Genomic DNA, 25,936 nt, shown 5'->3' with positions numbered 1-25,936 from the left:
CATGCCCAGCTCTGCTAATGGGATTATCACGTTGTCAATATAGCTTCATCTATACAAGCCCAGCCCTGCTAATGGGATTATCACACTGTCAATATAGCTTCATCTATACATGCCCAGCCCTGCTAATGGGATTATCACATTGTCAATATAGCTTCATCTATACATGCCCAGCCCTGCTAATGGGATTATCACACTGTCAATATAGCTTCATCTATACATGCCCAGCCCTGCTAATGGGATTATCACACTGTCAATATAGCTTCATCTATACATGCCCAGCCCTGCTAATGGGATTATCACACTGTAAAATATAGCGTCATCTATACATGCCCAGTCCTGCTAATGGGATTATCACATTGTCAATATAGCTTCATCTATACATGCCCAGCTCTGCTAATGGGATTATCACATTGTCAATATAGCTTCATCTATACATGCCCAGCCCTACTAATGGGATTATCACATTGTCAATATAGCTTCATCTATACAAGCCCAGCCTGCTAATGGGATTATTACATTGTCAATATAGCTTCATCTATACAAGCCCAGCCCTGCTAATGGGATTATTACATTGTCAATATAGCTTCATCTATACATGCCCAGCCCTGCTAATGGGATTATCACATTGTCAATATAGCTTCATCTATACATGCCCAGCCCTGCTAATGGGATTATCACATTGTCAATATAGCTTCATCTATACATGCCCAGTCCTGCTAATGGGATTATCACATTGTCAATATAGCTTCATCTATACATGCCCAGCTCTGCTAATGGGATTATCACACTGTCAATATAGCTTCATCTATACATGCCCAGCTCTGCTAATGGTATTATCACATTGTCAATATAGCTTCATCTATACATGCCCAGCCCTGCTAATGGGATTATCACACTGTCAATATAGCTTCATCTATACATGCCCAGCCCTGCTAATGGGATTATCACATTGTCAATATAGCTTCATCTATACAAGCCCAGCCCTGCTAATGGGATTATCACACTGTCAATATAGCTTCATCTATACATGCCCAGCTCTGCTAATGGGATGATCACATTGTCAATATAGCTTCATCTATACATGCCCAGCCCTGCTAATGGGATTATCACACTGTCTATATAGCTTCATCTATACATGCCCAGATGCATCTCCATTATATTTCAGCCCAATCTGCATGGTAGATTTGGAATTATAGATTTTCACCGAAAAGACACATTTTTAGCTCTAATTTGTATATAATCAATTGGATCTTCATGTCATGAACAATTCTCAATATATACACCATGAAGAACGTTCCAACCAAATATCAGCCCAATTTGTTCAATAGTTTTGGAATGATACACAGGTTTTTGACCAACAAGTCATTGAGAATGACATAGTCCCCGCTATAATTGGGTTTTAAGGAATTATCACTACTCTGATCACGCAACAACATTTTTGAACCTAAAACAAACAGACTTAGATATGTTGTGTGTGCTTGTTGGACATGGAATATGCCTCGAACAATAAAGGATTGGTTGGGTATGGGGGATAATATCACGATGAAAATGGAGTCTGAGTTATGGCTTTGGACATGGAAAATTCATGAAACAAAATGGCTGCCAGGCAGCCATATTGGATCGTATCACGACGAAAATGGATATGCACATGTATGTCATAGAACACTGTCCTAATACCAACTTTGAATGAGATCTGTTTAAGCATGTCTGAGTTATGGCTTTGGACATGGAAAATTCACAAACAAAATGGCTGCCAGGCAGCCATATTGGATTGTATCACGACGAAAATGGATATGCACATGTATGTCATAGAACACTGTCCTAATACCAACTTTGAATGAGATCTGTCCAAGCATGTCTGAGTTATGGCTTTGGGCATGGAAAATTCACAAACAAAATGGCTGCCAGGCAGCCATATTGGATCGTATCACAATGAAAATGGATATGCACATGTATGTCATAGAACACTGTCCTAATAATACCAACTTTGAATGAGATCTGTTCAAGCATGTCTGAGTTATGGCTTTGGGACATGAAAATTCGCAAACAAAATGGCTACCAGGCAGCCATATTGGATCGTATCACAATGAAAATGGATATACACATGTATGTCATAGAACACTGTCCTAATACCAACTTTGAATGAGATCTGTTCAAGCATGTCTGAGTTATGGCTTTGGACATGAAAATTCACAAACAAAATGGCTGCTAGGCGGCCATATTGGATCATATCATGACAACAATGTATATGCACATGTATGTCTTAGAACACTGTCCTAATACCAACTTTGAATGAGATCTGTTTAAGCATGTCTGAGTTATGGCTTTAGACAGGGAAAATTCGCAAACAAAATGGTTGCTAGGCGGCCATATTGGATCGTATCATAAAACAAATTGATGTGCATATGTATGCCATAGCATGTTACCCCTGTACCAAGTTTGAAAAAAATCGGTCCAGGCATCTCCAAGAAACGGCTGTGGACGGACGGACGGACGCACGGACAGACGGACAGAACCCAATCCATAAGTCCCCGTTCCGGACTTCGTCCGTGGGGACTAAAAAGACACATTTTCATACCTAATTTGCATATCACTGATGGGATCACCATGTCATGAACAATTCGTTAATCTCGTTATGACGTTCCAACCAAATTTCAGACTGATTTGCCAAGTAGTTTCACATTTTTTGACCCAGATCACATACCGGTGGTAAGATCATTTTGATTTGAACAATTTCCCAACTAGACACAAGTAAAGGTAATATACCCACCAAATATCATGACAATCGGTCCAGTTGTTTTTGACTTTAAGTTGTTTACACATGCACATACATCCACACACACCGACTGACAGACAGACTCTACATGTGCTTTTTCATGTTGATTATTACATGACACACATCACATCTTCAAATACTTTACTTTTGTGTGACTAATGGAGGAAATTTATTTTTATATTTCACTTGTGCTAAAAATCAAATCATATTAATTGCTTTGCTTGGAGATGAACACATACAAATGACTTAATTGATATGTAAATTGTGTATATGACATCATGTACTACTAACCCTTGTCCTAGTGCATCCTGGTCCATGGAGTCATCAAGAGTTGGGGTAGACAGGTCTTTTGAAGCATTGATTTCATCTCTAGCTTTATTTACATGGGTTTCTCTCTGTGAAGGACACTTTTCCCACGTTGATTCTGCTAGATGTTTCACTTGATGCATAACACCTACAAAAATGAGAAATACATTAAATGTAAATGTTCCCTGTTTAAGAATGAAACGAGTCAGAGTTGAGTCAGTATTGAACATGATACTGTGTTTACAACACAAATAACAGAACACAGTTCTTAGCTGTCCCCCACAGACATACATGTACATGTACTATGATTACAACAACAAATAACAGAACACGGTTCTCGGCTGTCCCCCACAGACATACATGTACATGTACTGTGATTACAACACAAATAACAGAACACGGTTCTTGGCTATCCCTCACAGACATACATGTAGTGATGTACATGTACTGTGTTTACAACAACAAATAACAGAACACGGTTCTCGGCTGTCCCCCACAGACATACATGTACATGTACTGTGATTACAACACAAATAACAGAACACGGTTCTTGGCTATCCCTCACAGACATACATGTAGTGATGTACATGTACTGTGTTTACAACAACAAATAACAGAACACGGTTCTCGGCTGTCCCCCACAGACATACATGTACATGTACTGTGTTTACAACACAAATAACAGAACACGGTTCTCGGCTGTCCCTCACAGACATACATGTACATGTACTGTGTTTACAACAACAAATAACAGAACACGGTTCTTGGCTGTCCCTCACAGACATAAATAAATACCAAATTCTCATCCATATGGCCACTTTAAGTTTTTTGACAAAAAATAACATTTTTTTACCCAAATCATACACCGGTGGTAAGATCATTTTGATTTGAACAATTTCCCAACTAGACACCCAAGGTAATACACCCACCAAATATCATGGCAATCGGTCCAGCGGTTTTTGACTTTAAGTTTTTTACACACACACACACACACACACACACACACACACACACACACACACACACACACACACACACACACACACACACACACACACACACATACACACACACACACACATACACACTTTGCCATGCCTTATCAGTTAAGTTGTGCTAAAAAATTATCAGCCTTCGCATGTACATTTTAATGAAAACACTCAAGTGTATTGATGTCATCAACTTTGATAAGGTCAATGATTGACAGCTTACCTTCTCTTCTAAAGTAAACATGAAATATGTCAGGTAGTTTCTCCATTAGGATTTCTGCCATCTGTATTGCACCAACTACAACCTTTAGGTCTTGAGAAGACATCATGGAAGCTATATGACTACAAGATAGATAGATAGATAGATAGATAGATGGATCATTCAACACCAGTTAGCTATATGACTGTACAAGATAGATAGATAGATAGATAGATAGATAGATAGATAGATAGATAGATAGATAGATAGATAGATAGATAGATAGATAGATAGATAGATAGATCATACAACACCAGTTAGCTATGACCGTACTAGATAGATAGATAGATAGATAGATAGATAGATAGAGATAGATAGATAGATAGGTAGGTAGGTAGGAAGGTAGATAGATAGATAGATAGATAGATAGATAGATAGATAGATAGATAGATAGATAGATAGATAGATAGATAGATAGATAGATAGATAGATAGATAGATAGATAGATAGATAGATAGATAGATAGATAGATAGATAGATCATACAACACCATTTAGTAAAGTGTTTGCAGGATATATGAGAACATTATGTAAGTACTTGTATAACTTAAACTTAAAAGGCTGTGAAAGATGAATGCATGGACAGATATGGGTCACTCCTATCGCCCCTTTGGGCTGTGTCTGTTGGTAGCAAATAACAATCCAATACAAAGATCCATACACCTTATCCTGGTGAGACATACCTAGAAACAGCATGACTTTTTAAGACATTCTTCAGAAGTTCAGGACTTGAGAAATAGATCATTCTGAGAATAGCTCTCAAACACTTGTGTCGAACTGCTGGCCCAGCCTATCAATAAAACAACACATTCAGTGAATCTGACAATCAATATGTTCTGGTCTATTGAAAGTCATACAACCACACTGCTATGTTCTATACTCTATACAAAGTCATACAACTACACTGCTATGTTCTGTACTCTATACAAAGTCATACAACCACACTGCTATGTTCTGTACTCTATACAAAGTCATACAACCACACTGCTATGTTCTGTACTCTATACAAAGTCATACAACTACACTGCTATGTTCTATACTCTATACAAAGTCATACAACTACACTGATATGTTCTGTACTCTATACAAAGTCTTACAACTACACTATGTTCTATACTCTATACAAAGTCATACAACTACACTGCTATGTTCTGTACTCTATACAAAGTCATACAACTACACTGATATGTTCTGTACTCTATACAAAGTCTTACAACCACACTGCTATGTTCTGTACTCTATACAAAGTCATATAACTACACTGTTATGTTCTGTACTCTATTCGAAGTCATACAACTACACTGTGCTATGTTCTGTACTCTATACAAAGTCATACAACTGCACTGCTATGTTCTGTACTCTATACAAAGTCATACAACTACACTGCTATGGTCTGTACTCTATACAAAGTCATACAACTCAAGGATCGACACTTGGCCCAACGTTATTTTTGGTTTACATAAACGACCTCCCATACTCCTCCAACTTCTTTGATTTTCGATTATTTGCAGACGATTCAAATTTGTTCCACACGTTCACAGAAAGAGTAAATAATATAGACCTCCTCACAGTAAATCGTCACCTTAAGGATGTAACAGATTGGTGAGATGCAAATAAGCTAACTATCAACACTGATAAGACAAATTATATTATTTTTCATGGCAAACGCAAACCTGTTATTAAGCAAGGTGCTATAAATGTCAAAGGTCACATGATAACAGAGGGTGAAAAAGCATCCTTTGTAGGCGTGACCTTTGATAAGCATCTCACTTGGGAATTTCACATTGAAGAGGTAACAAATTGTATAGGTAAGAAAGCTGGAATTCTGTTTAAATTAAGGCATTTTGTTCCACAACATATCTTGTTGTTACTGTATAAATCTTTTATCAAACCTAACCTAACTTACGGTCTAGAAGTATGGGCAAGTACCTTCCCAACTTACCTTCAGCCCATTTTAAAAACACAGAAAATGTGTCTTCGTTGCATTACATTTTCTGGCTTCAGGGAACCATCGTCACCTCTATTTGAATGTTTAAATATTCTCAATATTTTTAAACTTCACCAACTTGGTATATTAAGTTTTATTTATGATCTGTACAATGGTAATCTTCCACATACTCTAGGCGATTATTTTCAGACTGTTGGCCATAGCCAAAATACTAGGTTTAAGCTCCAACAAAACTTAGTAATTCCAAACACACATACAGCTGCTGGTCAATTTGCAATATCATTTGAAGGTGTTAAATCATGGAACAATTTACCTACGGAAATTAAATGCTTAAAATCGAAACACCTGTTTCGAAATTCTTTAAAGCTATACTTGAAATACAATACATGTACATAGTAAGTCACTGTCATGCGATATTTACTCCCCTCCACCGTTGCAGAGTCTGTTTTAAATACACAACAATTTCTTTAGAATTTGCCCTTTAACTGTTAATATTAACATATAATTTGAGGAGGAACCAAACTCGATTAGCGGAAAGCTATTTTTTTGGTCTCCTAAATTGCCAAAATTTATAAATAAGCTGCCATGAATTATATATATTTATTGATATTTTTTCTTTATTTTGTTGGCAATAAAGATTGATTGATACAACTACACTGCTATGTTCTATACTCTATACAAAGTCTTACAACTACACTGCTATGTTCTGTACTCTATACAAAGTCATACAACTACACTGCTATGTTCTATACTCTATACAAAGTCTTACAACTACACTGCTATGTTCTATACTCTATACAAAGTCTTACAACTACACTGCTATGTTCTATACTCTATACAAAGTCTTACAACTACACTGCTATGTTCTATACTCTATACAAAGTCTTACAACTACACTGCTATGTTCTATACTCTATACAAAGTCTTACAACTACACTGCTATGTTCTGTACTCTATACAAAGTCATATAACTACACTGCTATGTTCTATACTCTATACAAAGTCTTACAACTACACTGCTATGTTCTATACTCTATACAAAGTCTTACAACTACACTGCTATGTTCTGTACTCTATACAAAGTCTTACAACTACACTGCTATGTTCTATACTCTATACAAAGTCTTACAACTACACTGCTATGTTCTGTACTCTATACAAAGTCATACAACTGCACTGCTATGTTCTATACTCTATACAAAGTCTTACAACTACACTGCTATGTTCTATACTCTATACAAAGTCTTACAACTACACTGCTATGTTCTATACTCTATACAAAGTCTTACAACTACACTGCTATGTTCTGTACTCTATACAAAGTCTTACAACTACACTGCTATGTTCTGTACTCTATACAAAGTCATACAACTACACTGCTATATTCTATACTCTATACAAAGTCTTACAACTACACTGCTATGTTCTGTACTCTATACAAAGTCTTACAACCACACTGCTATGTTCTGTACTCTATACAAAGTCATACAACTGCACTGCTATGTTCTATACTCTATACAAAGTCTTACAACTACACTGCTATGTTCTGTACTCTATTCGAAGTCATACAACTACACTGCTATGTTCTGTACTCTATACAAAGTCATACAACTACACTGCTATATTCTATACTCTATACAAAGTCTTACAACTACACTGCTATGTTCTGTACTCTATACAAAGTCTTACAACCACACTGCTATGTTCTGTACTCTATACAAAGTCATACAACTACACTGCTATGTTCTGTACTCTATACAAAGTCATACAACTACACTGCTATGTTCTGTACTCTATACAAAGTCATACAACTACACTGATATGTTCTGTACTCTATACAAAGTCTTACAACCACACTGCTATGTTCTGTACTCTATACAAAGTCATACAACTACACTGTGCTATGTTCTGTACTCTATACAAAGTCATACAACCACACTGCTATGTTCTGTACTCTAAACTGTCATACAACTACACTGCTATATTCTATACTCTATACAAATTCATACAACTACACTGCTATGTTCTGTACTCTATACAAAGTCATACAACTACACTGTGCTATGTTCTGTACTCTAAACTGTACATTAACAGTTAGTCGTTTATCATAATCTGTACAGCTTTAGTTTAGTTACTCACAGAGGAACTGTACACTTCATATAATACAGCAAATAATGCCTTTATAAAGGAAGATGCCAAATCAACGTCCTCTTTGAGGAGTAGAGCTCTTGCATCTTCATCATGGAGAGCTGCATTTGAACCTACAAACATAATTACAGAAAGTGTCAAGAGGTACAGTTTAATGTCACAAACATTCTGTAACCCTTTTTGAATAATGAGAAAACTTGTTTAAGTGGCTACATGTGCCTGTGTGGACTAATGAGATATTACAGTTTTATTCATTAATACGTGTGGCCATCATTAATATCCAAGGCAATGGGAAAATTTGTCTTATAATATAAGAAGATGCCAACATGAGATGAGGTCAACAACTCTGACTTGATTTTGGTTGTAAGCCATTAAGGGAATAGACCATGGGAAAAGGGTATGATCTTAAAAAAAAGTTTGCACCATGTTTGGAACAGCTATGGAAATTGACTCATTTTTAACTGGAAATGTAAGCAAACTTGACCTACCTGAGGTAGCAGTCATACTAGTAGGATTAGCTCTTCTTTGCACTGCCCTTGCAGTACCTGTGTCTTCATTAATTTGTTGCATTGCATTAAATTCAAGAGTATAAGCCCGACCCACAGTTGACAAACACACTTCATCCTCACCTGCCTGATGTGCCGCCTAAAACAAAACATACAATCATACAAATGACAAAACAACACATTGCCTTTGGGATTTCATGCTTGATTTTATGAAGTTTACAGATTGGGTCAATATCTTTGAAGGTAATTGTTATAATTCATGCAACTTTGCTTACCATACCGGGAAGTAATATCTGACCACAGTAACATCTCCCCACAGAAAGTCCATACGTATGTCTATGACAATCAAACCACAGAAAATCCATCTGTGTTTCTATGACAATCTAACCACAGAAAATCAATTCTCTTTGGTTTCTATGACAATCTAACCACAGAAAGTCAATGTGTTTCTATGACAATCTAACCACAGAAAGTCAATGTGTGTTTCTATGACAATCTAACCACAGAAAGTCAATGTGTTTCTATGACTATCTTACCACAGAAAGTCCATGTGTTTCTATGACAATCTAACCACAGAAAGGCCATGTGTGTTTGGCTATGGCAATCAAACAAACAGAAAGTCCATGTGTTTCTATGACAATCAAACTGCAGGAAGTTCGTGTGTGTGTGTGTGTGTGTGTGTGTGTGTGTGTGTGTGTGTGTGTGTGTGTGTGTGTGTGTGTGTGTGTGTGTGTGTGTGTGTGTGTGTGTGTGTGTGTGTGTCTAAAACAGTCATTACACTCACCTCTATGATTCTGTTATCAATTCTTGTATAAGGATGCCATAGACCTCTGTCATCTCTCCACTGCCAAGTAGCTGCATCTGTGTTCTGTATGGTTCCCTTTCGTAATAGTACATCAACAGCAAACAAACCTTCACTTGGTAACCGTGGCATTAACTCACTGTCAGAATACAACAAATGTTTATTTGGTAATCACTTATGTGCAATAAATGAGAGTAAAGTCAGTTACATAGTAGAGTCGGCAGATGTTGATCTAGTTAACGTAATAATAATTTGTGTTACATAGACTATTTCACTACACATATAGACAGTACAAAGTACATACTTACCCTATAAGGGATGTTATTTCATACAGTTCCTGTGGGGTTCTTGGCACAAGCTGTACAGAGTAAAAATCATAATAGGTACATTTTACATAGGTAAAAATCATACATGATACAAATTCAATAACATCTACTTATGCTACATTTCTCCCTGTTTTTGCCATAGTTTTCTGCCAGGACATTTCTCCCTGTTTGCCATAGTTTTCTACCAGGTCATTTCTCCATGTTTTGCCATGGTTTTCTACCAGGACATTTCTCCCTGTTTGCCATAGTTTTCTACCAGGACATTTCTCCCTGTTTTTGCTATAGTTTTCTACCAGGACATTTCTCCCTGTTTTTGCCATAGTTTTCTACCAGGTCATTTCTCCCTGTTTGCCATAGTTTTCTGCCAGGCCATTTCTCCCTGTTTTTGCCATGGTTTTCTACCAGGACATTTCTCCCTGTTTTTGCCATAGTTTTCTACCAGGACATTTCTCCCTGTTTGCCATAGTTTTCTGCCAGGACATTTCTCCCTGTTTGCCATAGTTTTCTACCAGGACATTTCTCCCTGTTTGCCATAGTTTTCTACCAGGTCATTTCTCCCTGTTTTTGCCATAGTTTTCTACCAGGACATTTCTCCCTGTTTTTGCCATAGTTTTCTACCAGGACATTTCTCCCTGTTTGCCATAGTTTTCTACCGGACATTTCTCCCTGTTTGCCATAGTTTTCTACCGGACATTTCTCCCTGTTTGCCATAGTTTTCTACCGGACATTTCTCCCTGTTTGCCATAGTTTTCTACCGGACATTTCTCCCTGTTTGCCATAGTTTTCTACCAGGACAGTTCTCCCTGTTTGCCATAGTTTTCTACTGGACATTTCTCCCTGTTTGCCATAGTTTTCTACCAGGACATTTCTCCCTGTTTGCCATAGTTTTCTACCAGGACATTTCTCCCTGTTTGCCAATGCTTTCTACCAGGACAGTTTTCCCTGTTTGCCAAGGCTTTCTACCAGGACATTTCTCCCTGTTTGCCATAGTTTTCTACCGGACATTTCTCCCTGTTTGCCATAGTTTTCTACCAGGACATTTCTCCCTGTTTTTGCCATAGTTTTCTACCGGACATTTCTCCCTGTTTTTGCCATAGTTTTCTACCAGGACATTTCTCCCTGTTTTTGCCATGGTTTTCTACCAGGACATTTCTCCCTGTTTTTGCCATAGTTTTCTACCAGGACATTTCTCCCTGTTTTTGCCATGGTTTTCTACCAGGACATTTCTCCCTGTTTTTGCCATGGTTTTCTACCAGGACATTTCTCCCTGTTTGCCATGGTTTTCTACCAGGACATTTCTCCCTGTTTTTGCCATAGTTTTCTACCAGGACATTTCTCCCTGTTTGCCATAGTTTTCTACCAGGACATTTCTCCCTGTTTGCCATACTTTTCTGCCAGGCCATTTCTCCCTGTTTTTGTCATGGTTTTCTACCAGGACATTTCTCCCTGTTTTTGCCATAGTTTTCTACCAGGACATTTCTCCCTGTTTTTGCCATAGTTGTCTACCGGACATTTCTCCCTGTTTTTGCCATAGTTTTCTACCAGGTCATTTCTCCCTGTTTTTGCCATAGTTTTCTACCAGGACATTTCTCCCTGTTTTTGCCATAGTTTTCTACCAGGACATTTCTCCCTGTTTGCCATAGTTTTCTACCAGGACATTTCTCCCTGTTTTTGCCATAGTTTTCTACCAGGTCATTTCTCCATGTTTTGCCAAAGTTTTCTACCAGGACATTTCTCCCTGTTTGCCATAGTTTTCTACCAGGACATTTCTCCCTGTTTTTGCCATAGTTTTCTACCAGGTCATTTCTCCATGTTTTGCCAAAGTTTTCTACCAGGACATTTCTCCCTGTTTGCCATAGTTTTCTACCAGGACAGTTCTCCCTGTTTGCCATAGTTTTCTACCGGACATTTCTCCCTGTTTGCCATAGTTTTCTACCGGACATTTCTCCCTGTTTGCCATAGTTTTCTACCGGACATTTCTCCCTGTTTGCCATAGTTTTCTACCAGGACATTTCTCCCTGTTTGCCAAGGCTTTCTACCAGGACAGTTTTCCCTGTTTGCCAAGGCTTTCTACCAGGACAGTTCTCCCTGTTTGCCAAGACTTTCTACCAGGACAGTTTTCCCTGTTTGCCAAGGCTTTCTACCAGGACAGTTCTCCCTGTCTGTCATGGTTTTCTACCAGGACAGTTTTCCCTGTCTGCCATTTTTTTGTACTATGAGACTCATTCTTTCAATTCACATTATGGCTGAACATATCAGAAAGAGAATTCAGATTACTCCCTTCCAACCGACTCTACAACAAATGATACACTGATAAGTCAGGTGACTATCATGTGACTATCAGGTTACTAAAATGGCACCTACCTCTATTTGCTGACAGGCCTGATCTGATGCACCCATTAATAGGTAACCGACTGTATCTGCTATGTCTGCAATAGCAAATAAACAACACAAACATTTCACAACATTTATCACGCAAAATTAAACATATTTCACAGTATTTTTTGTTTTGCTATATAAGAAAAATCAGTCTATCACTGAAATACTTAGTACCAGACTACAATGGATAACTTACTTTGATTTACAAGAAAACAAGTCAGTCTATCACTGAAATACTTAGTACCAGACTACAATGGATAACTTACTTTGATTTACAAGAAAACAAATCAGTCTATCACTGAAATACTTAGTACCAGACTACAATAGATAACTTACTTTGATTTACATGAAAACAAGTCAGTCTATCACTGAAATACTTAGTACCAGACTACAATAGATAACTTACTTTGATTTACAAGAAAACAAGTCAGTCTATCACTGAAATACTTAGTACCAGACTACAATGGATAACTTACTTTGATTTACAAGAAAACAAATCAGTCTATCACTGAAATACTTAGTACCAGACTACAATGGATAACTTACTTTGATTTACAAGAAAACAAGTCAGTCTATCACTGAAATACTTAGTACCAGACTACAATGGATAACTTACTTTGATTTACAAGAAAACAAGTCAGTCTATAACTGAAATACTTAGTACCAGACTACAATGGATAACTTACTTTGCTTTAGGAGTTGTACTGCTAACTGTGGACAATTAGAACACATCAAAGATAACATTCGAATGACCATGATAAAGGTACCAGTACTTATGATAGGTGGTGACACAACAAGCTGTCAAAAGAACAGTCATTTACATCATAAATCAAGTGATAAAACATTATCTACATAAATCATTCAGCTTAGTAAACTATAAATTGAGCTGTTAATCTTTCCTGATTTGTAGTCCTATGTGGAATGAATGTAAACTATCGGTAGTTATAGTTGACCACTAGGTGGCAGTATAATCAGTTATGGCTACACCAGGATAGACAGATGAAAATTCATATACTAATTGCTATACAACAAAATAACACTTTGCAGTATGATACTTTTCCCCCTATGCATTTTGTATTCTATATCCAAATATGGCAGTGGAAATCTAGAAGCCAACATGTTACAATTCAAAGATTTTGACATAAAAGTATCATGTATATAGCTGTATTAATATTATTATAAAACTTCATAGCTGCCAATGATGACAGATGTCTAGAACAGAGAGAGGTACTGTTATTTAACAACTACTTCCCTATGGCTGAATTCAAATGGAGATAATAGCTACATATGTAGCCTGGAAATATTGTTAGTGTCCTAGTATAGCCTGGCAATATTGTTAGTGTCCTAGTATAGCCTGGCAATATTGTTTTTAACTATCACATTGTCAAGCTCTAGGGTAGAAATTGTTGATATTGAATTTTTGTTTTGTGTGAACACACATCTTACAATTGTAAGTGGTATCTCCCAGCTGCTTAAAACAGATTCACAAGATTACAATAATGAATTAAACATAGGGCTCCACTACAGCACTCATGTGGTAAATAAAAAACATCTGGTGCTTGCTGTGAGCAATTCAGGTCACTATAGGTAACTAGTCAATACTATGTGACTTGATTTAAGCCAATCACAGAAAGGTGTACGAAAGTGATGTGTTGGACAATAATTTAGTCTGTTATTGATTTGTATGGGTGGTAGAAATAAACATGATAAGTAAGTCTTACCAGTTGCTGTAAATTAGTCAGTAATCCATGGGATGCAATTTCTTGTAGTAATTTAGCATCATTCTGATAATTATCAACAAGCCTTGCAAAACACAAACAACAGCTTTCCACTGACTTCTTATCCTTCAAAAATATAATTAAAAAATACCGCCAATGGCGTTGTAGCACAACTGTAGTTTTTAAAAATGTTTATCCATATGCTAGTCTATGTTGCTATGGGCGTGGTCTTGTTGCTAGGAAAATTTACATACATTTTTTGAATGTTTATTCAATTGTCTATTAAACCCTGTTGTTATCTTTGTGAAATACACCACCGTTTGGCTGTTGCTATGGGCGTGGTCATGGTTACTAGGGTATTTGCATACATTTTTTGAATGTTTATTCATCAGTCTTTCTATTCCTGTTGTTATCTTTGCAATATACGTGATTATTTGGCTGTTGTTATGGGCGTGGTCTTGTTGCTATGCAAATTTACATACATTTTTTGGATGTTTATTCAATTATCTATTAAACCCTATTGTTATCTTTGTGAAATACACCACCGTTTGGCTGTTGCTATGGGCGTGGTCATGGTTGCTAGGGTATTTGCATACATTTTTTGAATGTTTACTCACTTGCTTACCAGATGATGTTGTTATTTGACCAAAATATACTGCCATTTGGTTGTTGCTAAAGGGTGTGGTCATGGTTGCTAGGGCCAATTTTGTCAAAATGTTTTTAAGAAAATCTGCAGAATAACAGTTTCAGAAACATCTTGCCAAGTTTCAGACTAATTGACCAAGTACTTTTTGAGATATAAGTTTTTGACAAAAAATGAACATTTTTACACCTAATTTGCATATCACTCATGGAATCATGGTATGCTTAATATTTCTTCGTCCATACATCCCTAGATACATTCCCATTAAATTTCAGCCCAATCTGCTCAGTAGTTTTAGAATTAAAGATTTTTAACCAAAAAGACACATTTTTAGCCCTAATTTGCATATCACTGATGGAATCATCCCGTCATGAACAAATCTTACTTTACACCCCCTTAAGAATGTTCCCACCAAATTTCGCACCAATCTGCCCAGTAGTTTCTGAGTTTAAGTTTTTTGACCAAAAATCACATTTTTTGACCCAAATCACACACCTGTGATGCGATCATTTTGATTTGAACAATTTCCCAACTAGACACCCAAAGTAATGGACCCACCAAATATCGTGGCAATCGGTTCAGCGGTTTTTGACTTTAAGTTGTTTACACACACACACACACACACACATCCACACACACAGACAGACAGACGCCGGGCGATCCCTATAGCACTACTGAACAAGTTCAGTTGTGCTAAAAAATCATTTTCATAAACTTTTATCCAACAAGTCATAAGAACTATATTGATTGCAGACAATAGTATAAGTTGATAATGTGAGGGCAGAAACTTGAATGGTGTCTGTATGTATCAAACTTTTAGAGATGCAAGGTTTTTTTTAAAATCATATTTGATAACATGGGTGTAGGCATTTGAATGGAGTCACTATGTATTATACATGTACCTCCAAAGTTATGATGCATATTTTGAAATATAGCCAATCGGCTATATTTGATGTGGTTGCAAAACAAAATGCGCATATGTCTTGCATAGTATGTTATCTTTGTGCAAGGTTTGGTTGAAATCAGTTGGTGCATGCCAAAGATATGAGGGTGAATGCATGGACACATGAATGCACAACAGATGGACAAAACCAAATTTAATAGCCTCTCTGGGTGGAGGCCCATTGGGGCTAAAGAGGTGATAGCAACTAGTGTTGGTAGGTGTACTTACTTCATGCTGTAATCGTCCACTAAGAAGTGGTAATGATTCACCAACATAATGGAATTCATCCAGGTTAATGTTCTGACAACAGTTAGCAGCTACTGTGATTGCAGATCTTTGAGCAGAAATAGAGAAGAAATCTAGGTATAGTAGACAGGCTGACACACCTCCCTGTAGATCAAAATAGACAAATAGTTTATATTGAGATGATAATGCTAAAAAGCTACAAATTATCAACTTATCATCCTGCATTATTACTTCTAATAGACGAGTTTACGGCTCACAGCATCACTCACAAAATACCCTTGCAATGGTTGACAGGTACACCTTATGCAGTCAAGCTACTGGCTTATTGGTATTGTTGGATGGTCAGAATTCTTCCATTTTGTACATGGTTTTAACTGTATACAGTCTTGAAAACTTTGATCACTTAAAACTAACATGACTGTGTTTGTTATTATAATATGTATAGTGTTATGTGTGGAACAAGTTATGGCAACAATTTTTGCAACAATAGCTGCCGTTAAATGGTATAATGGCGATGTAGGTACATTTTATTAAAATGAACTTGGGTGTTCCCGGTATACCAGGTATTGGTGGGTGCCCTAGCATGTCCCAGTGTACCAGGTTCTTCAGTCGGATCGCTAGCCTGCGGAAATGGCCGGCAAGATCAAACGAATTAATTTGAAATTAACCGCCACAGTGAACGCTCACTCACGCTAAACTCAAAGATTTCAAAAGAGCATTTTCGATATTTCTAAGAGAGATACCAGCTCGAAACTTTCACAATATATTTACAATAGTACCGTCTTCATGTGTCGAATTTTTTACGAAGTTTTACCGTAACAGTCTTTAGAAAATGTGATTCTGCTATCACAAGTTCGGATGAAGGACCTATGGTTCACGCACAAAAAATACGATAAAAAAGTTCAAATTCCATTTTTACATGTCTTCAAAAACAGAACTGTAAAGTCTCCTGTAGTGGGGGCTCGAAACAACGGAGAAAATCGACGGCGAAATCGACCCTCCGTCACAAGCCTAGCACAAGAAGCGGACGCGTTAACTAGGTCAACCTTGTTATTTTATGACGTCATACGCTGACTCGTTCCAACTGTGGAAATTACAAGTTTATATCTGTTGTCGAGGTTAAAGGGTTAGTGAAAGAAATCGTACCAAAGAAATATTCTTTGATGAACACTTTTACAAAAATAGTCTACTTAATATATATTTGTGTAATCAAATGCGTTACGGTTGTAATTATAAGCTTTATTTAAAATACTACATGAACGAGGTTGTCATGGCCATGCGTTATTATTGCGGGAACCAGTCAGTCCGAGCGATCTTGAAAGGCAGACGGACGAGTCAACCGAAAATTACACAGCTCTTCCCGTGAAACTGGTAAGTGACGGGTAAAAGTGAGATTGCATTTATAAGTGAAGTAACAATAACTGTGATCGGTGTGGAATTTTTGTATCAGTATGAAACGAATGATGTTCTGGTTTTCAAAGCCTGGCATGACTCGAAAGCACACGGTAAAATCCAGTGTTACGTTGTACCATGGATGTATTAGCTCCAATGTACATAATTATTTGAAAACTCAATGCAGTGGTCAATGTTCAAACATTTCTTTCTTGCTGTTCGTATTAGGACATTTGTAACTATTGTAGTTTTGTTCTAGAAAAAGAGAAGCATGTACATTGGATATCCAACAGTTGCTGTTCATGTCGTGTAACTTTGACATTCCAGGCTGTACATGTAAACCTAACTAATACTTTATAGGTTGCGATTATACGTAAGTGTAAGTGAAAAATTCAAGTGAAAGTGGGTTTAAATGTACTTGACAAGTGTATATTAGAATAAGGGAGCTATTGTATTGTGTATTAATGACTGAAATGCTGAGGTCTATTATCATCATCATTATTATATATTATTATTTAATTGTGATTATTTCATTTATTTTAAAACTTTTTTGGGGTGATACACTCGATCACATACATAACAAAATCCAAATAAAACAAAACCATACAAAGTTTAACATTACAAACAACAAAAAATGCATTAAAGAAGGTAGAAGTTATATGATTATTAATATGGGTTTGCTATTTGCCATTGTTCTGATACAATTACAAGTGGTTGCAGTTTAATTGTATTATTTCTCAAAACAAAATTTCAACCTTGTGTGTAACTTGTAATATGTTTATGTTTTTTTTATAGTGAAACATGGCAAGTTTTTCTATTTCAATGGTACTATTGTACCAATCACGAAGATGGGTAAAGCAAATCGTAAGATTATTAAAGTTTTCAAGATTGGCCACAAGGAAATATATACTCAGTCAGACATTTTCTCAGATTTTGATACTTTCAAAATCCTTGTTACAAACCCCATTCTCATTGGATTGGCCAGAGAATGTGTTGGAAGAAATGAACATAGATAGTGATGAAGAGCAGTTAGAGATTATATAATATGTAAATATTGATTTTAAAAATATATATTTAAAAAATAAACAAGTGTTTATAAGTAAAACATGTGTATTTCCTTATGTGATATACTTGTGTATGCATTCTGCTTTGGAGTTGCATGTCTTTTTACTTTAGCTCAGCTTGGAATGAAATGTTTGGAAAAAGTCAAAATAACGTGTAAAAACATACCAAGTTCAAGATTGTAACTCAATAAATGACATGAAATTAAAAGATGGAGAAACAACTATTAATCATTGTACCATTACACACTTTTTGATACTTTCAAAATCCTTGTTACAAACCCCATTCTCACCTATTATGGTCACTTTAGTAGTCCCCTTTTAAGTTAAATATTATGTCAAACAGAACAAAATACAGCTATACTATGTGAAGTGGAAGTATGCGCAAACATTTGTCCCATGATATATTACTGTGTAAAGGATTGAAGAAAAACATGCACAACACTGACTAAGTGTGAGTTTCTCATTTACCCCTCCTGATTCCTATACAGATTGTTGATAAAACTGTTGAAATTGTATAATATAAAAAAGGGAAACTACAACTCGACCATGGACAAATGATATTGACTGTAGATGTAGTATCAGCTGTAAGAAAAGTGTGCAGTAGAATAGAATCCTTAGTAAATGACCAGAGATGACCCCAATGTGGCTGTTACGTAACACCCACCACCACTGAAAACTCATTGATACAGTGTGACCTCTCTGCACTGCTACCTAAAAAGGTTGGACTTGGCCCTCACGCAAACTTAAATGGATTGACATTCATAGGTAATGTAGTTGAAGTGTTCCTCTAACTATATGGGTAGTTTGAAATAGTGGAGTACATGGAAACACTAAAAAGTAATACATTGTTTGGAGATCATGGTGGTGTAACCATACAGGATTTTTTGAATCGACAAGAACCCAGTTACTTTATAGTAATATCACACAAAAAACACATCAATGGAACCCTCTGAATGTCCTTGACAATCTCGTGAAAAAATTACGTTTCTGTAAATTCACCGTGAAATGTTATTAGAGTTTGAAAAAAACACTGACTTGTATGCAAATGAGACATTCAAAACCAAACGACTGCTTATCTTTGTTTGCTTTGTATGACTCCCTACTGTGCTGACTGCAGGCTAACTATCTGACTGCTTGTGGTGAAAGGGCTAGATAACACCCCTCCCCTCCCCAACACAGCTGTGTGATAAGTTGAAAGATCTGTTTACTTACGGCTTGTAGAATGGATTTACTGTGTCGTCTAGATAACATTTCCAATGCTGTTAGTGACTGTTCTGCAACATCCATACACTGAATAACTTGTAACTACAAAGAAGAGAGGAACACAAGTAAAACTGAAGTTGTGTTTAACATTTGAGAATATTTCATACATCAAACCGTTTACACAATTCTCACAGACAGATAGACAGACACATGCACACATATACACACTAAAAGATAAGTGTGGACACCCAAGCTCATCTTGTCAATAAGAGCGCCAATGGTGTGTAGCACAACTGTTGAGAAAAAAACTTTCTCCGAAGATAATGTGGTCTTGTTGCTAGGCATATTTGCATACATTTTTTGAAGATTTTTTCCAATCCTATCCATCCATGCTTTCTGGGTTTGCTATAAATGAAAGAAACTCACCATAAAGTAATTTTTGGATTTGTTATAAATGAGGAAAGAAAAGTGACCCATGTAGGAATTGAACTCACACCCCATTAAATTTCAGACTGATCTGCCCAGTAGTTTTTGAGTTACCAAAAAGCACATTTTTGAACCATTATCACACACCAGTGATGTCATCATTTTTCCTTGAACAATTTTCCAACTCGACACTACAAGTAATGTCGCAACAAATACCAAAGCAACTGGGCCAGCGTTTTTTTAGGTCACGCACGCATGCACGCACACATACGCACACACATACACACACACATGCACGCATGCACACAACACACACATACGCATGCACACAAAAACACACACACACACACACACATACATGCAAAGACAGACAGACACCACACCATGCCTACAGCACTACTGAACTTCATTAGTTCAGTTGTGCTAAACATGTAATTTGAAATGATGATACAATCTACTATAACAGTGATTATGACAGGTATCCTGCATAAATAGAAAATACTGAAGTCATGTCATGTGCCATCTCATATTGTGAAACATACCTTTTCCAAGAAAACAGGAACAGCTTCCACAACAACAGCAGATGATCTAGGTAATGCCTCCATCATATATGTTAGAGCTCTGCAGGCATGATTCATCTGAAATAATGAAAACAGATGAAAGGTCAAACAGACAATGACACATTGACACAAACACGTACACTACCCTACAATTATGTATAGTAAGCTGACATACCTTCAGTACATGACTCAGCAGTGAGTTAACATGCCTTTAGTGCATGACTCAGCAGTGAGTTAACATGCCTTTAGTGCATGACTCAGCAGTGAGTTAACATGCTTTCAGTGCATGACTCAGCAGTGAGTTAACATGCCTTTACAGTGCATGACTCGGCAGTGAGTTAACACGCTTTCAGTGCATGACTCAGTGGTGAATTAACATGCCTCCAGTGCATGACTCAGTGGTGAATTAACATGCCTTTAGTGCATGACTCAGTGGTGAATTAACATGCCTTCAGTGCATGACTCAGCAGTAAGTTAACACGCTTTCAGTGCATGACTCAGTGGTGAATTAACATGCCTCCAGTGCATGACTCAGTGGTGAATTAACATGCTTTCAGTGCATGACTCAGTGGTGAATTAACATGCCTTCAGTGCATGACTCAGTGGTGAATTAACATGCCTCCAGTGCATGACTCAGTGGTGAATTAACATGCTTTCAGTGCATGACTCAGTGGTGAGTTAACATGCCTTCAGTGCATGACTCAGTGGTGAGTTAACATGCCTTTAGTGCAGTCTACAGACTGTATTTGTAGGTTATCAATACATGCAGTCTATGCATGAACTCAGCAATGAATGAACAAAGTGACAAAATTTTGAATGTTGTTTATCTAACTCTGTCACTGTCATCAATAAGCTATGGTGTCTTGCTGTATTCCTGTGTGTGTCAGTGGTGTCTTGCTGTGTTCCTGTGTATGTCAGTGGTGTCTTGCTGTGTTCATGTGTGCATGTCAGCAGTGTCTTGCTGTGTTCATGTGTGCATGTCAGCAGTGTCTTGCTGTGTTCATGTGTGCATGTCAGCAGTGTCTTGCTGTGTTCATGACATGTGTGTGTCAGTGGTGTCTTGCTGTGTTCCTGTGTATGTCAGTGGTGTCTTGCTGTGTTCATGTGTGCCTGTCAGCAGTGTCTTGCTATGTTCATGTGTGTGTCAGTGGTGTCTTGCTGTGTTCATGTGTGTGTGTGTGTGTGTGTGTGTGTCAGTGGTGTCTTGCTGTGTTCATGTGTGTGTGTGTCAGTGGTGTCTTGCTGTGTTCATGTGTGTGTGTGTCAGTGGTGTCTTGCTGTGTTCATGTGTGTGTGTGTCAGTGGTGTCTTGCTGTGTTCATGTGTGTGTGTGTCAGTGGTGTCTTGCTGTGTTCATGTGTGTGTGTGTCAGTGGTGTCTTGCTGTGTTCATGTGTGTATGTCAGCAGTGTCTTAATGTGTTCATGTGTGTGTGTGTCAGTGGTGTCTTACTGTATAGTCTAGGATTATTTACAATAGTCTATCATCAAAAGGGTACATTTCTCCACTGTGTGTACAAAATGTAATATAACACATCAACATGGTGGGTTTTCCCCACTACAATGTAACACAACAAGAATTACTTACCATGTCAAAATTTTCATCCAATTGTAGTAGATTAATCAATGCTGGGACAGCTTGCTTGACAGGAAAGCCACCTAATGTTTCTTCATTACCCATGACTAACAACTGACACATTTCAATGGCTGCCTGAAGTTGTTGACTTTCATCTGTTGATTGTAAACCTGTCAATAACTGCTGGGCTTTGGTACCTGTACAAACAATACATTCAGATATTAGATATTGTCTATTTATGAAACCTGTCATGAATACAAGTTCTCTTTACTTTGAATTCATTCGACCTATACTTATGGCACCCTCAAACACACCTTAATGCTGTTTTGATTCTTTCCTTTTACTATTGCGTAACATCAGTGGTGTCTTGCTATGTTCCTGTGTGTGTCAGCACTGTCTTGCTATGGTCATGTGTGCACGTCAGCAGTATCTTGCTATGTTCCTGTGCATGTCAGCAGTGTCTTGCTATGTTCCTGTGCATGTCAGCAGTGTCTTGCTATGTCCATGGTGTCTTGCTGTGTTCATGTGTGCATGTCAGCAGTGTCTTACTGTGTTCATGTGTGTGTGTCAGTGGTGTCTTGCTGTGTTCATGTGTGCCTGTCAGCAGTGTCTTGCTGTGTTCATGTGTGTATGTCAGCAATGTCTTGCTGTGTTCATGTGTGTGTCAGTGGTGTCTTGCTGTGTTCATGTGTGCATATCAGCAGTGTCTTGCTATGTTCATGTGTGCCTGTCAGCAGTGTCTTGCTGTGTTCATGTGTGTGTGTCAGTGGTGTCTTGCTGTGTTCATGTGTGCATGTCAGCAGTGTCTTGCTGTGTTCATGTGTGCCTGTCAGCAATGTCTTGCTGTGTTCATGTGTGCATGTCAGCAATGTCTTGCTGTGTTCATGTGTGCATGTCAGCAGTGTCTTGCTATGTTCATGTGTGTATGTCAGTGGTGTCTTGCTGTGTTCATTTGTGTATGTCAGTGGTGTCTTGCTGTGTTCATGTGTGTATGTCAGCAGTGTCTTGCTCTGTTCATGTGTGCATGTCAGCAGTGTCTTGCTATGTTCATGTGTGTATGTCAGTGGTGTCTTGCTGTGTTCATGTGTGTGTGTCAGTGGTGTCTTGCTGTGTTCATGTGTGTATGTCAGCATTGTCTTGCTATGTTCATGTGTATGTCAGCAGTGTCTCGCTATGTTCATGTGTGCATGTCAGTGGTGTCTTCCTATGTTCATGTGTGCATGTCAGCAGTGTCTTGCTGTGTTCATGTGTGCATGTCAGCAGTGTCTTGCTGTGTTCATGTGTGCATGTCAGCAGTGTCTTGCTGTGTTCATGTGTGCATGTCAGCAATGTCTTGCTGTGTTCATGTGTGCCTGTCAGCAGTGTCTTGCTGTGTTCATGTGTGCATGTCAGCAATGTCTTGCTGTGTTCATGTGTGCATGTCAGCAGTGTCTTGCTATGTTCATGTGTGTATGTCAGTGGTGTCTTGCTGTGTTCATGTGTGTATGTCAGCAGTGTCTTGCTGTGTTCATGTGTGCATGTCAGCAGTGTCTTGCTGTGTTCATGTGTGCATGTCAGCAGTGTCTTGCTGTGTTCATGTGTGCATGTCAGCAATGTCTTGCTGTGTTCATGTGTGCCTGTCAGCAGTGTCTTGCTGTGTTCATGTGTGCATGTCAGCAGTTTCTTGCTATGTTCACGTGTGCATGTCAGCAGTTTCTTGCTTTGTTCACGTGTGGGAAAAAATCGGCAATAGGAACATTATGCTTGGTTTGATTATTATTTTTTGAGGCAATACATTCTAGTTATCATTAGAGGCATTTTGATATCGACTTGTAATCACAGTTTAGCTCCTACTCCTAGTCTTATCGAGGTCTGAATCGGCAATAGAATTCGTGATCAACTTGAACCTGATATACTCTCCAACATCACTAGCACTTTGACTATTTTTGTTATTGTAGGACATGACACCTACAGAAAAAGCCAAATCAATCTATCGCACATGGTAAAATCATCATTGAAAGAAGATTCATCACTCTCAGATAAAATCTGATGAGTATCAAAGTCAGAATTATTACTCTCTGCTATTGTTTACTACTGGCATGAACTCGTCACAATGCCAAAAAGGGAGAACAATAGGCAGCATAACCATAAATTCATAGCTGTTCAGGTCGTTGCTGATCACCAGTTTTAAATTAACTCTTTATTTCTCACTTATCATGCAATTTTGAATAGTTAAACTTTGCATTCACTGGTTATGACACATATAAAGAACATTTTTCAAGGTTGTGGTATGGGGTATTTTGAATCACCTTTAAAAACAAACATTGGTGGTTTAGCAGTGACTTTGTTGATCTCATAAAACAAACTGTAGCTTCACTCTCAAACTATCACCAATGTAATCAAGATTAATCAACCAGAGTATCACACATATAATGTACATTACGTTACAGTATAAAGTTTATCCATCCCTGTGTATTCCGTGTTCCACTTGATACAATGTCAAAATAAAACAGACATAAACTTTGAAATCCAGTAAAAACTATCCTTCTTTCTGTCTTATTTTCCTTCTTGAACCTCATAAATCATTTTAAAATAAAAGAATAGTTCCTTGCTTTCCCTAATTTGCATATCACTGATGGGACTATCATATCATGAACACTTCTTGGTAAAAACACCCTGAAGAATGTTTCACCCAAATTTCATCCCAATCTGCCCAGTAGTTTTTGAGTTTTTTTGACCAAAAATCACATTTTTGGGGCCAATTGTGTTGAAATGTTTTCAACAATAACTGCAAAATAATACCTCCAGAACCATCCCCACCAAGTTTCAACCCATTCACTATGCAGTTTCAGTTCAGTTGTGCTAAAAACTGTTCAGGGTCAGAGGCTTAAACTAGGGTCAGTCGAGTTATTGGACACACAATTTTCTTATGTGGCCTTATATTAAATGATACTTACTTGTACCACTACTCATACTTCTGTTCAGTAATTGATGCATCCTTGGGCCCAAAGCACCAAACAAATGTGGCGGTAGACCCCTTGCTTCCAACAAAGCTAATGGAAAAACAAATTGTTTACACAGATTGACACATTGTGCTAGCATGGTGAATATACACAAATAATCAAAACAAAGTTTTGTTCCATTCATGACACATTTACCAACATTAATTTGGTACTTATCTAGAGTGGGAACATCTAGGGTACTGTATCTAGAGTGGGATCTTGTGAGGTACTGTATCTAGAGTGGGAACATATAAGGTACTGTATCTAGAGTGGGAACATCTAAGGTACTGTATCTAGAGTGGGAACATCTAAGGTACTGTATCTAGAGTGGGATCTTGTGAGGTACTGTATTTAGAGTGGGATCTTGTGAGGTACTGTATCTAGAGTGGGATCTTGTGAGGTACTGTATTTAGAGTGGAATCTTGTGAGGTACTGTATCTAGAGTGGGATCTTGTGAGGTACTGTATTTAGAGTGGAATCTTGTGAGGTACTGTATCTAGAGTGGGATCTTGTGAGGTACTGTATTTAGAGTGGAATCTTGTGAGGTACTGTATTTAGAGTGGGATCTTGTGAGGTACTGTATTTAGAGTGGAATCTTGTGAGGTACTGTATTTAGAGTCAGATCTTGTAAGGTACTGTATTTAGAGTCAGATCTTGTGAGGTACTGTATTAAGAGTGGAATCTTGTGAGGTACTGTATTTAGAGTGGAATCTTGTGAGGTACTGTATTTAGAGTGGGATCTTGTAAG

The 25,936-nt window shown here is 37.6% G+C and overlaps 1 protein-coding gene across 2 annotated transcripts in view; it reads right to left on the bottom strand.

Moving 5' to 3' along the window:
* Positions 1-25,936, bottom strand: part of LOC144442510 (E3 ubiquitin-protein ligase TRIP12-like) — an 84,301-nt gene that overhangs the window by 38,155 nt on the left and 20,210 nt on the right. The window contains exons 8-22 of one of the 2 annotated variants that reach the window (XM_078131872.1): positions 25,144-25,239; positions 22,220-22,404; positions 20,616-20,711; positions 19,657-19,749; positions 15,971-16,132; positions 14,160-14,282; positions 13,125-13,236; positions 12,424-12,488; positions 10,042-10,091; positions 9,716-9,872; positions 8,914-9,070; positions 8,417-8,538; positions 5,013-5,119; positions 4,295-4,413; positions 3,068-3,230 (exon numbers count right to left, since the gene is read on the bottom strand). In XM_078131872.1, the coding sequence (XP_077987998.1) occupies positions 3,068-3,230; positions 4,295-4,413; positions 5,013-5,119; positions 8,417-8,538; positions 8,914-9,070; positions 9,716-9,872; positions 10,042-10,091; positions 12,424-12,488; positions 13,125-13,236; positions 14,160-14,282; positions 15,971-16,132; positions 19,657-19,749; positions 20,616-20,711; positions 22,220-22,404; positions 25,144-25,239 (1,807 nt within the window). The remainder of the gene's footprint in view (positions 1-3,067; positions 3,231-4,294; positions 4,414-5,012; positions 5,120-8,416; positions 8,539-8,913; positions 9,071-9,715; positions 9,873-10,041; positions 10,092-12,423; positions 12,489-13,124; positions 13,237-14,159; positions 14,283-15,970; positions 16,133-19,656; positions 19,750-20,615; positions 20,712-22,219; positions 22,405-25,143; positions 25,240-25,936) is intronic. The other variant, XM_078131873.1, reaches the window with a different exon arrangement.

This window comes from Glandiceps talaboti, chromosome 11, assembly GCF_964340395.1.
Source record: "Glandiceps talaboti chromosome 11, keGlaTala1.1, whole genome shotgun sequence".
Classification (NCBI taxonomy): Eukaryota; Metazoa; Hemichordata; class Enteropneusta; family Spengelidae; genus Glandiceps; species Glandiceps talaboti.
This window is presented reverse-complemented; position numbering and strand designations above follow the sequence as displayed.